This window comes from Phoca vitulina, unplaced genomic scaffold (assembly GCF_004348235.1).
Source record: "Phoca vitulina isolate PV1807 unplaced genomic scaffold, GSC_HSeal_1.0 scaffold40, whole genome shotgun sequence".
Classification (NCBI taxonomy): Eukaryota; Metazoa; Chordata; class Mammalia; order Carnivora; family Phocidae; genus Phoca; species Phoca vitulina.
The window spans coordinates 12,962,698-12,980,168 of NW_022589743.1; the positions used below are offsets into that span (position 1 = coordinate 12,962,698).

The 17,471-nt window shown below is 33.6% G+C and overlaps 1 protein-coding gene across 1 annotated transcript in view; it reads left to right on the top strand.

The window, feature by feature from the left end:
* Positions 1-17,471, top strand: part of MED13 (mediator complex subunit 13) — a 101,820-nt gene that overhangs the window by 39,468 nt on the left and 44,881 nt on the right. Inside the window, exon 9 of the mRNA XM_032429302.1 lies at positions 7,960-8,643. Within this exon, the coding sequence (XP_032285193.1) occupies positions 7,960-8,643 (684 nt within the window). The remainder of the gene's footprint in view (positions 1-7,959; positions 8,644-17,471) is intronic.

Genomic DNA, 17,471 nt, shown 5'->3' on the forward strand with positions numbered 1-17,471 from the left:
ACTCACCCTGCTTGCATTCCCTCTCTCACTGTGTCAAATAAATAAATAAAATCTTAAAAAAAAAAAAAAAATCAATTTGAAAAAGAGGGCATAGTTACATAAGCAATTTGCATGAGTATGTAATGTATGATTTCAATATTTAAATTAAACAAATGGAGCTGAAGTTACCCTTGACCACTCTCAGTCTCTTTCCAAATGCTACTACCTTTCCCTAGAATTGACTACTTGCCAATTAGGTATTATCTTTCCATAGTTTTTCTGTAATTTTGTGTATGTGTTTTTCCTCTCAACACAAAAATATAATATGGATGTATTTGACAGCTTATTTTTTTCATTTAATGTGCCTTAGATCTTTCCATTCTAGTTACTTGTAGATCTGCCGTATTATTTTTAAAAACTTCTTGGTATTCCACTGAATGAAAGTACCATAGTGTATGTAATCATTCTGGGTTTGATGGACAAATAGGTTGTTTCCAAAAGTTTTTGTTTGTGTTTACCTTTAAAACAAAATAATACTTCTAGGACTATCAATTATTTATTAGAGTTTTTTGAACACTTACTCTGTGATAGGAGATGTCCTAGGCTCAGATACACTAGTGAATAAGGCTCCTGCTCTTATGAAGCTTGTACACTAATGGGGTAGATAATTATTTAAAAAAAAAAAAAGAATTTTTAATCTTTTTAGATTTTAAGAGTGATGAGTGCTGGGGCACCTGGGTGGCTCAATCGTTAGATGTCTGCCTTCAGCTCAGGTCATGATCTCAGGGTCCTGGGATTGAGCCCTGCATCTGGGTTCCCTGCTCCACGGGAAGCCTGCTTCTCTCTCTCCCACTCCCCCTGCTTGTGTTCCCTCCCTCACTGTGTCTGTCTCTGTCAAATAAATAAATAAAATCTTAAAAAAAAAAGTGATGAGTGCTAAGAAGGAAAAAAATTAGGTGTGTGATGTGATACAGAGTTGTGGGAGAGGGGGCTATTTAAATACTTGTGAATTCAAGAAGATCCTACCAATTTTACTCCCACTTTTTATATATAGAAGTGCTGGTTTTTCTTGTGCTTTCACTGATCTGAGAACGGTCCTCAAAATTATTTTCTTTCTACTAGAGTAAGTGAAAAGCATAAAATTGTTTTAATTGGCTTTTTTCAATTATTAATGACGTTAAATATTGCATATTTATTGAAATTAAGCTTTAGTGTGATAGAGTGTTCTTAAGAAAATTAGCACTTAGCAAGCTATATAAATAGAAAGTGATAAAATAAATTTCAAATGTTAACTAAAATATTAGGAACTTTAATCAGTAGGAAGACGCATCTAAAGGGATCATTCTGTTGGATTTTGCTTTAAGAACACAACTTCTTTTTTAGGACAGTTTCCCAAATTAGTTGAAATCTTTTATGAAATTCAGTTGTTTTCTCTAAAGGAGACTAGCTTTTTTTTTTTTTTTTTTTTAAGATTTATTTATTTTTAGAGAGGGAGAGTGAGAATCCTGAGCAGACTCCCTGAGATCATGACCTGAGCCGAAACCAAAAGTTGGGTGCTCAACTGACTGAGCCACCCATGTGCCCCTAAAGGAGACTAGCTTTAAAGAAAGTGTCCATACTGTGTATTGTGTAAGACTGATGAATCACAGACCTGTACCCCTGAAACAAATAATATATGTTAATAATAATTAAAAAAAGGCAAGTGTCCATAAAGAAGAAAGGGGCTGTGATGTAATGTTACCAAAATTTTAGAGAGCCGCTGCTATTAGTATATGTTCCAAATTAATAGTTTCTTGCCCTTATAGAAGGGTAAATGAACCTATGGCAGTGTACTTTTTCACATTCCTTATATACTTGGAATATAACCTAATAGTTCCCCTCAGATTATTGGAGATATTCTCTCTCCTTAGTGCCTTGCATAACTTGATTAATCTTAACTTTTGGTCTCATCACTCACTTATACTCTTAAAAATTATCGAGAATCCCAGAGTGCTTTTATTTATGTGGGTTACATCTATTTAAATCTATTTTAGTGAAATTTTATTTATATTTTTAATTTGTTTTTTAAAGATTTTATTTATTTGACAGAGAGAATAAGTAAGGGGGAGCGGCAGGGAGAGGGAGAAGCAGGTTCCCCACTGAGCAGGGAGCCCGATGTGGGACACCATCCCAGGAACCTGGGATCATGATCTGAGCTGAAGGCAGATGCTTAACTGACTGAGCTACCCAGGTGTCCCATATGTTAGTGAAATTTTAAAGTTCTATTTAATTAAAAAATAACAAAAAAACCCAGTACATATTAACATGAATAAAATACTTTTATAGAAATTAAGTATATTTTTCAAAGCAAACAAAACCTAGAAGAGTGGCATTATTGTACAGTTTTGCAGATCTCTTCAATGTTTAGCTTAATAGAAGGTATCTGGATTCTCATCTGCTTCTGCAATCAATCTTTTGTGCATATTGTCTTAGTTGAAGTATGTGAAGAAAATCCAGCCTCACATAGCTACGCAGTTGGAAAAGGGGAAGAGTTTATTTGAATAGCTTTTTCAGGTAATAGTAGATGTGCTTTGATACTACACCAAAATTTGACAAGTGGTAGTTTCTTAAAGGTTAGTCTTAATGTGTAATCTGAAGCCCATATTAATCAAATTCTTATATTCCATAATAACTAGATGGATCTTTTACTTATGCATGATTTTGTAACATCATTCATCATTTGGAAAATAGGAAGTCACTGCATTATGCGGATTCTTGAATGTTAGCACATTTTGTTGTATGGTATAAAAAAAGTTGAATTTGTTAATATCACCAATGATCTCATCAGAAAAATCTTTTTAATATTGGGAAGTTGTGAAGCTTATTGTTGCAGATAAAATTTCCCAAATTCTAATTCTTACTTAAAAGCTCACATTTAATTATTTGTTCTTCCTTAAAATGACAAACTCATTTTGTTCATTTTTGAGACCCAAATAACCAAGTCTGCCAAATAACCAGATCTGAGCAACTAAGATTTATCAGTCAATTATTGGTTTTTTAAATGAAAATAGTGTTCCATGAAAAAATGGCTACTTTAGCTTGCAACTCAGTTATATAAGGACTTTCCCTTAAATCAGCTGTTGTTTTTAATATGTAGCAAAAATGCTTTATGTGTATTTTTTTTTTAATTAGTTTTTATTTTTTAAGTGAACTCTGCAACCAAGGTGGGGCTAGAACTCATGACCCTGATGAGATCAGGAGTCACATGCTCTACCGACTGAGCCAGCTAGGTGCCCCTCCTATTTCTTTACATAGAATATGAAAAGCTGTGTATGCAAAGATTGAACTTTAATAAAAATTACTCATTTTTACTGTCTTTTGAAGGACATTCTTAAGTGAAACTGGCTTTAAAAAAAATTGAATGTATGGTGGTAAAGAACACAGTTTTACTACTAATAGTACCACTGTTTTGATTCATGTTTGGTTGCCAACAGTTTTACTGTCCCTTGCTTTTGTAACATCATTGTAAATATCAACATAATGAAAAAGGCAAATAATGTCTTGATGCTATTATGATAATGGCTTGAACCCCATACAACCCCTGAAAGAGTCTGTGAACCATATTTTGAGGACTTTTGTAGTAGACACTAAAATATTTGAATAATTAATAAATGAATAAAAACTGTCATGGTATCTACTTATTCTTGCCGCCTTCTGTTTTGTTTTTTTCCGCTTTTTTCTTTTGCTTTCCTTCCCCTATCCTGCTGTTACTGTTGCCTATCATCCTTTTTTTCTTTTCTTTAGCTGGCTTAGACGTTAGATACTCTATTTTTACTCTTCTGTAAATTGAATCAAACATTTATTGCATTTGTTTTCTGTCAAATCTAAAGTTAATCTTTATGTCTGTTTTCTTTATGGAACATAAAAGGACCTTTAGACACTTTAATCTTGCTCCAGTTATTTTCTGTTGTTGTTTTTTGCATTTTAATTCTACCTTGTTCTGTTGTGAAAAATTTCATACATGCAGAAAGGTGAAATTGGATCATGCACTCTTATATAGCAGCCATCCATATTTACTTACTAAATTTGCTTCATTTAGACCTCTTCTTATTGAAGATTTGTAAAAATTTTAACATTTTATTGAACTTGGTTTATCTAAAATGATTATTTTGACATATCAGTATAAAATTTTGAGATACTTGCCATCATTTTTTTCATGTCTTCAAAAACTGGTTTACATTTTACACTTGTAGCACATCTCAATTTGAACTAGACACATTTTGAGTTTCTAGTAGTCAGTGTGATTGTGGATACCATTGTTAGCATAAGTTTAGAAGTAGAACTAGGACTAATGACTGGAAGATACAGAAAAGGGAAGTTTCTATTCAACATAAACTATTTTTTAACAGGGTGCCTAGCTGGCTTTTTGGGACTCTTGATCTTGGGGTTATGAGTTTGAGCCCCACACCGGGGATAGATTACTTAAATAAAAATTGTTTTAAAAAATTTTTTTTTTTTAACAACTGGAGCTATTTAACAATGGGATGCATTTCCTTAAAAGGTAATGTGGGCCTTGTCATGGAAGTATTCAAAGGATGTTCAGAGAAGGGATTATTCTACATTGGAATAAACTACTGCTTGTTTTTAATGACCAATTTTTTATTAAAAATTTTTTTAAATGCTAAATTTGAATTCAAGTAATGCACATGAAATAAAATTAAAAACTGAGTTCCCTCTCCTATATATGTTTATAGATCTGCCTGCTTTCTTCCATACAAATGGAATCATGCTATGTATACTGTTTTGCAACTTGTTTATTTTGATAAACAGTAATCGGTATTTTTCTGTTAGCACATATAGACCCCACTCTGTGTTTCTTTTCTTTTCTTTTTTTTAAGATTTTATTTACTTATTTAATTGACAGAGACAGCGAGAGAGGGAACACAAGCAGGGGGAGTGGGAGAGGGAGTGGGAGAGTGGGAGAGTGGGAGTGGGAGAGAAGCAGGGTTCCCGCTGAGCAGAGAGCCCGATGCGGGGCTCGATCCCAGGACCCTGGGATCATGACCTGAGCCGAGGGCAGTCGCTTAACCAACTGAGCCACACAGGCCCCCCCAGTCTGTGTTTCTTTTAAGTTTATACTACTCTGTAATACTATGAAGATATAATACTTTATTTTGGCATTCCCCTATGCTGTACTCTTGCTGAAGTGTTTTTTTTTTTTAGAGATTTTATTTATTTATTTGAGAGGGCGAGAGACAGAGCACGTATAAAATTTTGAGGGAGGGGCAGAGAGAGAGGGAGAAGCAGACTCCCCGCTGAACAGGCTCGATCCCAGGACCCTGAGATCATGACCTAAGCCAAAGGCAGGTGCTTAACTGACTGCGCCACCCAGGCACACCTTGCTGAAGATTTTTAAAGCAAATCTTAAATATCATTTCACTCCTTCAGTATGCAACTCTAATATTTTAATTTTTATAAATTATTAATATTTTCTTATTTTCTTACATAACTATAATTCCATTATCACACCTAATAAAAAGAATAGTATTTTCTTAGTATCATCTCATATCCTCTACAGATTTGTCTCAGAAATGTCTTTTTGTAGTTGGTTTGTTTGACAAGGATCTAGACAGGGAGTATACATTTGGTTGTTAAGTCTTCTGGGTCTCTCTTGTAATCCCCTACCCCATTTTTATGCCATTGACTTGCCTGGAGAAGCTATGTCAGTTATCCTGTGGAATGTTCCTCATTCTGGATTTCTCAATTTGTCATATATTGTAACTTGTTCTTTTAGTGCCATTTAATTTCTTCCTTTATCCCTTGCATTTCTGTAAATAGAAGTTAGTTCTAGAGCTGTGCTGTCCAGTCCTATCTATGTTAGTAACCACTAGTGGCTATTTAAAGTATTTGGATTTAAATATACTTAAAAATTCAGTTTCTCAGTTGAACTAGCCACATATCAGGTCCTCAATAGCCACTTATAGAACATTTCCGTCATTACAGAAAGTTTTGTTGGACAGTGCTGATCTAGAGGCTTAATGCATTCATGTTCAATTTTTAAAAATTTTTTTATTTTATTTTTTAATTTTATTTTTGAGAGAGAGAGCACACGCGTGAGCCGTGGTGGGGGTGGGGGGAGGGAGAGAGAAAATCTTAAGTGGGCTCCACGCCCAGCACACAGAGCCTGACACTGGGCTCAGTCTGAGGACCCTGAGATCATGACCTGAGCTGAAATCAAGAGTCAGATACTCAACCGACTGAGCCACCAAGGCACCCCTCAGGTTCAGTATTTTTGAGGAGAATACTTCATAGGTGGTGCTGTGTTGCTTTGTATTGTGTCACATCAGAAGACAAATGTCTGGTTGTTCCACTTTTAATTATTGGTTAAGATTGAGAAGGTGATGATCAGCCTGACCCCTCATTGTAAAGTTTACCATGTTTACTATAAATACAGTTTTTCTTCTTTCTTTGAAATCTCTCTTTTTCTTATTACATAAACTAAAATTTTCAATACAGTTATTGAATAGAAATGTTGAGTTAGTATTTTTGCTTTGTTCCCAGTTTTAGGGATAAATTATTCAGTCTTTTATCATTAAGTATGATATTAGTTGTTTTTCATAGATGTCCTTTATCAAATTAAGTTTTAGTCTGCATTTTGAGTCTTTTTATAATGAATTATGTGTTGAATTTTGCCGTATGTTTTTCTGTACTTATGGAGATAACTATATGGTTTTCTCTGTTATTCTGTTAATGTGATGAATAATGTTGATTTCTATTGAATGTTATACCTTATATTCCTGGGACAGATACTATTTGGTCATAATGTATTATCCTTTTATATATTATTGGATTGCTAATATCTTGTTAATGATTTACATCTATATTCTTGAGGGATATTGTTCTATGATTTCCTTTTCTTATAATGTCTTTGATTTTGTTCCCAGGTTAATGGTGGATTTTTCCTGTGTCTTTTTGACATAATTCCAGTTTTCTTTGATAACTTTCATGCTTTTTTCCCCTGTGCATATAATATGTCCTAGACTCTGTGCAGAAGGATGTTCAGCATATTCCCTGAATAGAGAGGGTTCTTCAAAAAAGTACCTACAGTTGCTTTTTCATACTCTTTTTGGTTATCTCTGATATAACAAAACCATTAATAAAGTAAGTTTTAAAACTTAAAAAACTAATGAATGCTGAATGCTTTTACTTCGTATTCCTCCACATTTTTTGCCTAGTTTCTTAGTTAAAAAAATATGTTAATATACATCACTGTCAGTTGAGTTTAGAAATCTCAATGTGCACAGTATTTTTACTACACTTAAAGAAATCTTAAACTCTGAACAAAATTACTAGGTTTTTAGGTATATAGTTTTAAGTTTTTCAGTTTCAGAATTGCTTCACATTATGAGGAAAATAATTCTTTTAGGCATTTTCTTTTCTAGTTAGCTGATTCTCTTTCTGTAGTGGTAAGCCTTGGGAGAAGGAAGGTGGGATCCTGTGTGGGGTCCATCAGACAGTTGCAGTGCTATCCAGAATGATTTAACTCTGTTTCTGTAGAGTAAGTTTTTTGGCTGGCTACTGTAGGATTGTAGATGATGATTGTGAGCTCAGCCAAGCCATTGATTTATAACAATTATTCTGAAATATCAGGTACATTCATGAATGAATGAATTTCAGATCTTTCTATACTTTTTTTATCTTAAAATAACTAGAATTTTATCTCTATTCAGATACTAAAATATTTAGGTTACGTAAGGTAAATCATCTTTGGTTATCTAATCACATAGCTATTAAATGAGAAGATAATTGGCTCTTATGAATCTTTCTGCAGTTCTTAGCTTCAGGTTGCTGAACAAAGTATTTTTTCCCTGTAAATTCAAATCATTTACTTTTAGATTTATATGTAAAAGAACAAATATATGACTGTCTAATAGTGTTAACTTGTGTACTTTGATGTAATAGCAATACTATAAAAGTTAAACCTTTCTTTTAACTTTTTAGGCACAAAAGTCTCAAACCGAGAAATTCTGGACAACAAGGACAGGCACCATCTTTAAGTCAGCAACAACAAGTACTTCCTAAGCACAAGACCAATGAAAAACAAGAAAAGAGTGAAAAACCACAGAAACGCCCCTTGACTCCTTTTCACCATCGTATATCTGTTAGTGATGATGTTGGCATGGATACAGATTCAGCTAGCCAAAGACTTGTGATTTCTGCTCCAGATAGTCAAGTGAGATTTTCAAACATCCGAACTAATGATGTAGCAAAGACTCCTCAGATGCATGGCACCGAAATGGCAAATTCACCTCAACCACCTCCACTTAGTCCTCACCCATGTGACGTGGTTGATGAGGGAGTGACTAAAACACCTTCAACTCCTCAAAGTCAACATTTTTATCAAATGCCAACACCAGATCCCTTGGTTCCTTCTAAACCAATGGAAGATAGGATAGACGGTTTATCCCAGTCTTTCCCAGCTCAATTCCAGGAAGCTGTAGAACCTACAATGTATGTTGGTACAGCAGTAAACTTGGAAGAAGATGAAGCTAATATAGCCTGGAAGTATTACAAGGTCCCAAAGAAAAAAGATGTAGAGTTTTTACCACCTCAGCTTCCAAGTGATAAATTCAAGGATGATCCAGTTGGACCTTTTGGACAGGAAAGTGTAACATCAGTTACAGAGTATGTATTTTTTTAATAGTCACTATTTATAATTTAAGGGTAGAAATGATGTAAGTTCTTGATACTAGGACTCCAGAATTGGTTTCAGGGTAGGATTTTATCATTATATTATTATTAATATATTATTATATATAATATTATATTATTATAAATAAAATACATATATTTATAAATATAAATATAAATATTAGTTTTACATAACTTCTTTACTGTGTTTTTTCCTCAGGGAACCTCTTTATTTTGAAATACTAGTCACAAAAAAGTGGAGAAAATAATATCACTTGTCCATCAACCAACTTAAGGATTTTGCATATAATTAGAACTCCTGTGTACTGTTTTTCTTCCATTTTTCCTTTCTCTGTCCTAAATTTGGTGTTCTATACATGTTTTTATACGTGTAGCTCTAGTTAATTCATTTTAATTGCTTTATAGTGTTTCTTTGTTATGAATAATACGTAATTTATCTACTTTCTTAAAGATGGACATGTTGGTTATTTTCAGTTCTTTTCCAGTTACATAGGATGTAGCAGTGAACTTTTTTGTACACATGTCCTTGTGTATTTGTATAAGATTTCTCTAGGGAATATGTTTAAAAACGGAATTGCTGGGCCTTGGGGTATGTCCATATTCTGCATTAAGGGTCGTTGCCAGGTTGGCTCTCCACCTGTACCGGTTTACACCCTCATCAACCAGCAGAGTATGAGAATGGTATTTTCCTCAGTGTTTGGTATTATGAGACTTTTAATTTGGCTAATCTTCTATATACAGAATGGCATCTTATTGTCTTAATACGTGTTTTCCAGATTCCTAGCAAGATTAAGCATCATTTAAAATGTTCATTGGACATTAAGATTTCCTCTTCTGTGAACTGTCTGTATATCATATTTTTTAGTCTATTTTTCTTTCCCTTTCCCCCCCCAATTCTTTGCATATTCTGGCTATTAATCTTATATTAGTTACATGTGTTACAGATATCTTCCTCCATTCTATGGATTGCCTTTGTCCACTTTATGTGTGACATACTTTGGGTGGGAAGATTTTTTGGGTCTCCCTTTACTATGTTATTCTGATTAAATTTATGTTCTGTCCCATAAGTCTTTTGCATTTTTATCTATAGATTTTTCTAAAAGGTGAAAATCAACCAACAAAACACCATTATATTCATTAAAACTGTCTGTCTTCTTACCAGTGCAAGACCAAGTAGTGTGCAAAGATTATATTTCTTCTCTATTAGTCTGCTGTCAGCAAAAGTATTTAGGGTCTTCTCTTTAGAATTTTAAAATTTCACAAGAATATGTGCAGGTGTAGTGAGTGATCTTTTGTTCATTCTTTGTATTGGGCATTTGCGGTGGGCTGGTTCAGTTTGAAGTCTTTTTTTGTCCTGCTACTGGGAAGTTCTCTTTTTGGATAATATCTGCTTTTTTCCCCCATTCTCTGTGGAACCTCTGTAATTCAGATGTTGAATTTCTGTATTTTCTCTCATTTTCCATCTATTTTTTTCCTTTGTATTCTAAGGGGATTCCTTAATTTCTTCTAACCCTTTCTTGAAGTCTTAATATTTGTTGCTCATGTTTTCTTATTTCTAAACTTTTTAAAAAATATCATCCCCTTGTTTAATGTTCTGTAATTTTTTTCTTTAGAATTACTTTATTTTCATCTTTTTTCTGTGCTGCTTTTATCACTTTTTTATAATTATTTCTTCATAGAATTTTTTTTCAAGAAAGAGGGAGAGAGAAAGAGGGGGAGGGGGAGAGGAAGAGAGAGAATCTTAAGCAGGTTCCATGCCCAGCACGGAACCCAAGCCCAATGTGGGGCCAGGGGAGGGGGGCAGTGTGGAGCTCAATCTCACAATCCTGACATCATGACCTGAGCTGAAATCAAGAATCAGTCGCTTAACTGGCTCAGCCACCTATGTGCCCCTCTTCATACACATTTTAGAATGAAGGAATAGGGGAGCTGATTGGCGGTCCCTACTCATTCAGTAAATAATTTAGTATATACTGTGTATTAATTCCGTACACTGCTTTATGATAACCTTGTTGGGGATGATTTGGAGGGGAGGCCTGGTACCTAAATTCCAGAATGAAGAGGATGTCAGATAATTGGGTCTTTACCAGGTAGCTTATTCATTTTCTTAGAGAAGGAACTCTTCTTATTCCTCCATTTTCAGCTCTTATTTTTCAATTCTGTGTGGAGATACAGGTCCAAATTTCCTCTGATTTTTTTGAGAGTTAGCTCTCCTGTTGTTTATGTAGGTTGCCTATAGCCCCCTCTTGCATATTCTAGGCCATGACCTTTCTCTGCTGTGTTTCATTGATTTTGAGCTTCCCTGAGACTAAGTAAAATGTCTGGCCCATTTGTAGCCTCTCCCATTTTCCTTACTGTTAGATTTATTCTCTTTTAATATTCTTTATTATTTTAGTAAACAAACCTGTGTGCCTTATCTAGCTCTTTGAATCTTTAAAGTATTCTAGTATTTTTTAATTGAAATTAATCTGGATTTGAAATTTAGGGACTTTAGGATACCCTTATGATCATGGAAGAAAACTAGATTATTTAATAGTTAGGAGGTCTCTTGAAAGTAAATGATGCCTTGGAAACAAATCTCAAAAGATCTTAATGTTATTTGTGCTGGATGTAATATAAAATTCCTCAACTCTTGTCTGAAACTACTGTTGGTCTTTCTGTTTCTGTACTTCTTTACATATATTCTATACACAGTAGAACGATCATTATAAGTTAAATGTTATGTTACTCATTTCCTTTTAAAACCCTTGAGTAGTTTCCCTTTACATTTAGAATAAAATCCAAACTTTTTCCTCATCTGTAAGGTTCTACCCAGTTCCTGCCTAGCTAGTTCTTCACTCTAATTTACTCCTCTCCTATTTGCTTCCTGATTTCATGACATCAGCTTTCTTGCTATTCCTTCAGAAAGCCAGCCTCATTCCTAATGACCTTTAGAATTGTATTACAGATGGGGAAACAGCGCACCCCTTCTTATTTAGCCCTGTTGAAAAGTTACCTTCTCAGGAAGTATTTCCTGACCATTTTATCTAAACGATGGCTTTTCTTCACTTCCCAAATCACTGCCTATCTTGTACACTGCTTTCATTTTTTCTTTATATATATCACCTGAAATTACATTATGTATTTGTTAATGATCTTTTCCCAATTAAAATGTAAGCTGTATGAGGGCAAGGACTCTGACTTGTTTACTGCTGTGTTCCTCCAGCATACACACACAGACACACACACACTCCTAGAACAATTTTAGGTCCATAGCAGACATTGAGCAGATGTTTGAATAAATGAAACAACAATATGGCCCTAGGGTTACTTTATGATTTTAGAACTTGTTTTTTTCTAGATTATATTTGCTTATTTAATGTATATAAAATGTAGCATTATGAATATTTTTAGTTTTATAAACTTAAAGGGTGAGTTTTTATGGGCACATCATATTCATAAGATCCAAGAGTCCTAGCCATAACTTTAAATAAGTTTATTAGCTGCTTGTGTGCATGAACATCTGTAAGTGAAATGAAATGAAGGTCTCTTAGAAGTTAATACAGTTTAATGTTAGAATCCGTTCTGAAATTATTTGACATTTTTCTCACTGAATAAGAATGAGAAGGAAGAAGCATAATGTAGAAAGGTAGCATGCAGAGTAGAATGGTGCTGGGTCGTGATTATGTAAATTAAGGAAATAACATGCTTCTATCTGTTCCTGGTCACCATTTTTCCTGCTTCATAAAAAGAAAGGAAAAGACTGAATAAAAGGATTGTTTTTTTAATTCTGTGTCTCATGTGAGTATTGTTTTGGTTTTATTAGTTACTAAAATGTGTATTGTGTCACAATTTATTTATAGATGAATCCTTTTTATTATTATAGTAGATTAGACTATGAAAAATAACACAAAAAAAGTCAGCCCTCAGCTTAGCTGCTTGAAATATGAACTAAAACATTTATGGAATATAGTTCTATACTTGATAGGTTACAAGTTTTTGGTTTTATTCTTTCCTTTTGTAGTTAACTGTTCTGTGGCTGTAGTTTCTCAATTGGGGCAGTTTCTTATTCCCCCACTTACCTTCAGGTGACATTAGGCAGTGTTAGAAACAGTTTAGATTGTCACAACATGGGGTGTGCTGCTATTTGGAGGGATGCTGCTAAGTATCCTGCCGTATATATATAGTACAATAAAGCCCAAAATGGTAATAGTGTTGAAGTGCTTTAATATCATGAATCATTTTTAACAGAAATTTGAGCTCTAGAATAAATTATTAAATTAGATAGGCCAAACCTGTTTACTGATTAGTTTTACTAGGGAGATTCCCCATTCCCCATACTATTTTATTATCCAGTAGAATACCTGGCATTGGCTTTAGTGTTTGCATTGTGCTAAAGCAGAAGTTTTGTTTTGTTTCATATATTAAAAGGATCTTGTTTGGATAACTTAGTGATTCTGGTCCTGCTATTAATGTTACTTGAGATAAGATGTCATGAGGATCATCAGTCAGATGATATCCCTGCCGTTAAAATAAATTCTATTAATATTCTCTCAGTGGCATTTAACCTTAAATTTTTTATAGAAGCATTGTATAGCTTTAAAGATATGATCTTTTCTAGTCCGAGTAATCCATTCAGAAGCCTAGATTTTTTATATAAATAAATTTCTGAATTCTTATTAGACATTGTAAATTTCTAATCTTTTTCCATACTCTTGAGTTTTGAAAGTGTATTTAAATATATGGCAGTTAATTAGGTGGCTGTTGTAACTCCTATATTCTTTTCACCCTTTTTAAATTCATATTCCTCAAAGATATATTTTATCAGTTTGAATAAAACTGAAGTTTCTCTAATATGCAAGATGCTGTAAGGCACTGTCAGAGTATAAAATAAATTTAGTCCTGGCCCTAAATGAAATTGTAATCTAATGGAAAATAACATTAAATTCTCTGATAGAAGTATACATAAAATATATTAGGGATGGAGAACCAGAATAAAGAATAATTTAATTCCGTTTATGAAATCCAGAAGCTTTATGTAGTTTGGTATGGATAGATTATCTGGTGTTGCTTACTAGTTTGGTATGTCATGATAAGAAAGGAGACATGAAATGTGGGTTAGGGCTATATAATGGAATAGCAAAATATTGTTTATAAGCTTATGTATTAATGTATTATCCTTGAGATGATAGGGGCACTGTTGGAAGCTTTTTTTGAGGTAGATAAAATAACAGGGTTTTGGAAAATAAGGATTTTAGAAATATTAACCAAGTAGCATTATTGAAAGATTGTTTAAATGAAGAGATATATATATGTATGAAAGGACATCAGTTTGGACATCTTGAATAGCTCAGATATAAGGTAATTGAGGGCCCAAGGAAAATTAGAAAGAGATCATTAGGGATGTATGGATTTTGTGGATATAGAGTAGACTGAAGAACTTTACAGCCCATTGAATATTAAAGTAGGGGAGTAACAGAAGAGTTAGAGACCAGCGTATTTAATTATGAGGGAAAGAGGAGGAGAAACAGATTTGAATGCTTCTTTTCTACTTTTTTACTTACTTTAGACTAGATCTTAAGCTTAATTTTATAATTTTTTTTAAAGTGAAAGAAACTGTTAATCCCTTGTTATCTTGAAGGAGAGGGATTGAGAAATTTATATGTCTCAGTTATGCCTTAGTGTACAATATGACTTTTAACTATGTGCTTGTAATACATATATGTTGTAAATTTGTGAATTCATTTTAGGAGCCTGCTTAAAGATGCAGTCAGGCAGTTGTCAAGTGTCTAAAGCTTAGGAGAAAACTTATATTAACCCAGTTGGAGTAATACAGAGGCAAAGAGAGGCAAGAATGTATCAGTAGAAATTTAAAAAGAAACATTTTTTAAATAAAAATTGACTTTTACAGGTGTGTGTCTTTTTAGAAAGTGATGGAGAAATTTGGAGGTTTGTTTTATTTATGTTAAGTGAAAACTGTTTCCCTTTCGTATAAATTTTTCCATTGATTGCTGTTAAAGGGTGGCACTGTGCTTCCATAATAGGTGGAAAAACAAAAGAAAGCAATACTCTTGCTTTTTCTAATTAATGTTAGGTGGTGTTGGCTGCCTGACAGGTACAGAGTAATAGGATTCATCATTTCTAGCACCTTCCCTATTCTTAGACTCTGTCAGTGTGCAGCAGTTGATGCCAGATTTTTTAGCAACAACTTTAAAGCAAAATTCCTTTTTTAATTTCTTAGAATTTGTTCAAGGAGAGAGAGAGAGAGGTTGGGGTGGCACATAGCATAGCCTACACACACGATATACACATCTGTGGCTATCCTCTTTTTGCTTCTAGTTATTTTTAGTTTCTCTATTAGTTAATGGTAGCATCTATTTTAGAATAGTGGCTTTTAAGACCTTATAAGTTAAAGATAGCAAAGTTTCTGCAAAGAAACATTACAGTTTTTAATATCATTTTTCAAGTGTTTAGCACTTAGTTCTAGTAGTATTTGTGATTGCTTAAAATAGTCTTCTATTCTGATTCAGAGGGAAACATTTCTAAACCCTGAGAAAGGAAGAACTATACTTGAGCATATTTGTATCATGTCTTGTTTGGTAGTAAGGCTACATACATCAGGATATTTTAACCATACCATTCATCAATAGAACTAGCTCCTATGTTGTATTAATGATATACCCAATTTTTATTGTATATGTTAAATAGTTTATAGAATGTGTTATTTGCCCTCTAAAAGTTAGTTTCTAATTATTTTGTTTCATAGAAGTCTATGATGAAATAAACCTTTGATTTACTGTATTCTAAATCTTTTTAAGTAAATCTTATTTGGTGTCTTACTACAATAAAGCTATACTTTCGACAGCAAGCTTGACTCAATTTAAGGATTGATTCTGAAGATTGGAGCTGGTATTAGAAAAGGTACCATTAAAGAAAATAGAGGATTTTTGATATTTATTGAATTCATTTATTCCTTAACATCTCCTTCTATAGCTTATCTCCTTTTATAATTGTCAATCCTAAAATGTTTTCATATCTTGTCTGGAAAAATTTTTATTGAATAAAAGCCTAAAAGCATGTGCTACTCTGAGCTATGTTAAATTCTCTACAACTATATTTCAGGAGGGGCATCTGGGTGGCTCAGTCAGTTAAGTGTCCCCACTCTTGATTTCGGCTCAGGTCATGATCTCTCCGGTGGTGAGATCAAACCCCTCGTCAGGCTCCATGCTCAATGGGGAGTCTGCTTGAGATTCTCTTCGTCTCCCTCTGCCCTTCCCCCTGCTTACGTGCACAGACGTTCTCTCTCTCTCCAATAAATAAATCTTTAAAAATATATATATATAATTATTTTTAGGATAGAATGTTACTGTTGTCATAGTAAAAGGAAAGATACAATTAATGAATAATATAAAAGTAATTTCAGTTTGCTTTGGGCTTTGCAAAGCTTCCTGTTCATGGCTGTACCTAATCCTCTTCCAGTTGGTCTGTATATTTAGCTTTATATCTGATTGAAACTATCTCTGTAGTTAACCATTTGGTCATATGTGAGAGTTTCTTTTAGAAAAGGAGAAGTGTTATTCCTGTTTCGCAAAAGTATGTGTATACTATATAATTGGATAGTGATGAAATAACTGAGTTTTTAATCTGGCATCTTTTAAAAATCACCATTTTTTCTATTCTTACCATTTTTAAATATAGAAGGATGTGTAATGTAAATTATTTTTTAAAATTTGTTGTGACTTGATACTCTTGATATTATTAACTACGTTTAAATTCTTTGCATATCCCAATGTTTGTGAGAACCATTCAATAAAATAACAAGTTGTCTTTAGGCACTGCATTTGGTTTACTCATTTTTATTCTTCATAGAGCCCTATGCAGTAGCATTGGTCCTTTTAATGTTACTGCACACTAATTTAACTACCTATGCAAACAGTGTGGCAGTTTTCCTGCTTCTGCCAGAGGACAACTTAATGTGAAAAATAGAGTTGTTTTATTCAGCCCTTCACAGAGTAGTAGTGTCTTTCAGGTTGGTGGTGGGGAGGGGTAGTGGGATCTTACACTTTTCCCCTATGAATAGTTATTTGAATACATGTACTTAAAATCTGTCTAGTCCTACCTTTGCTATATATTACCTTAGCAAACCATTTTTTTCTGCATAATTTACACATCAAAGAGAAGATACCCTTCATTTCTTATCTTGTTAATTTTTAAGTATTAAATAAGAAAATCTGTGTCAAAGTAGATGGAAAAACTGTTTTCAAAGTATGTTAGAATCTAATAGTTCAAAAAAACAGTTATTTAGGGTCTAATATGGTAAGGTATAAAGCTACTCTTAAGAAATAAATGTTCATTTATAGAACAGAACTATTCTAACAGTTGTGGGGTTTTTTAGAGACAGAGCATGAGCAGGGGTGCGGGCAGAGGGAGAGGGAGAAGCAGGCTCCCCACTGAACAGGGAGACCGACGCAGGATGATGGCCTGAGCTGAAGGCAGACACTTAACTGACTGAGCCACCCAGGCGCCCTATTTTAACAATTAATTGTAAAACATATCCCTGTTGACTAGATAGCACCATCTTCTCATGGAAGAACGTTTTTATAGACTTGGGATTTTAGTTTTGGGGATAAATCTAGGGCATATTGGGAATAAAAATGGCATTTATGATATTTGATAGGTTTAGAAAATATCAGTTATCTTTGATGGCCTCTGTTTCAACCTTAGTTTATAGAGTATAGAGTGCTTCTAGTGCTGGGCATTGGTGAATAGATTTAAAGATCTATCCCATTCATTCAAAGATTTTATGAGCTAGGAAATGCCTT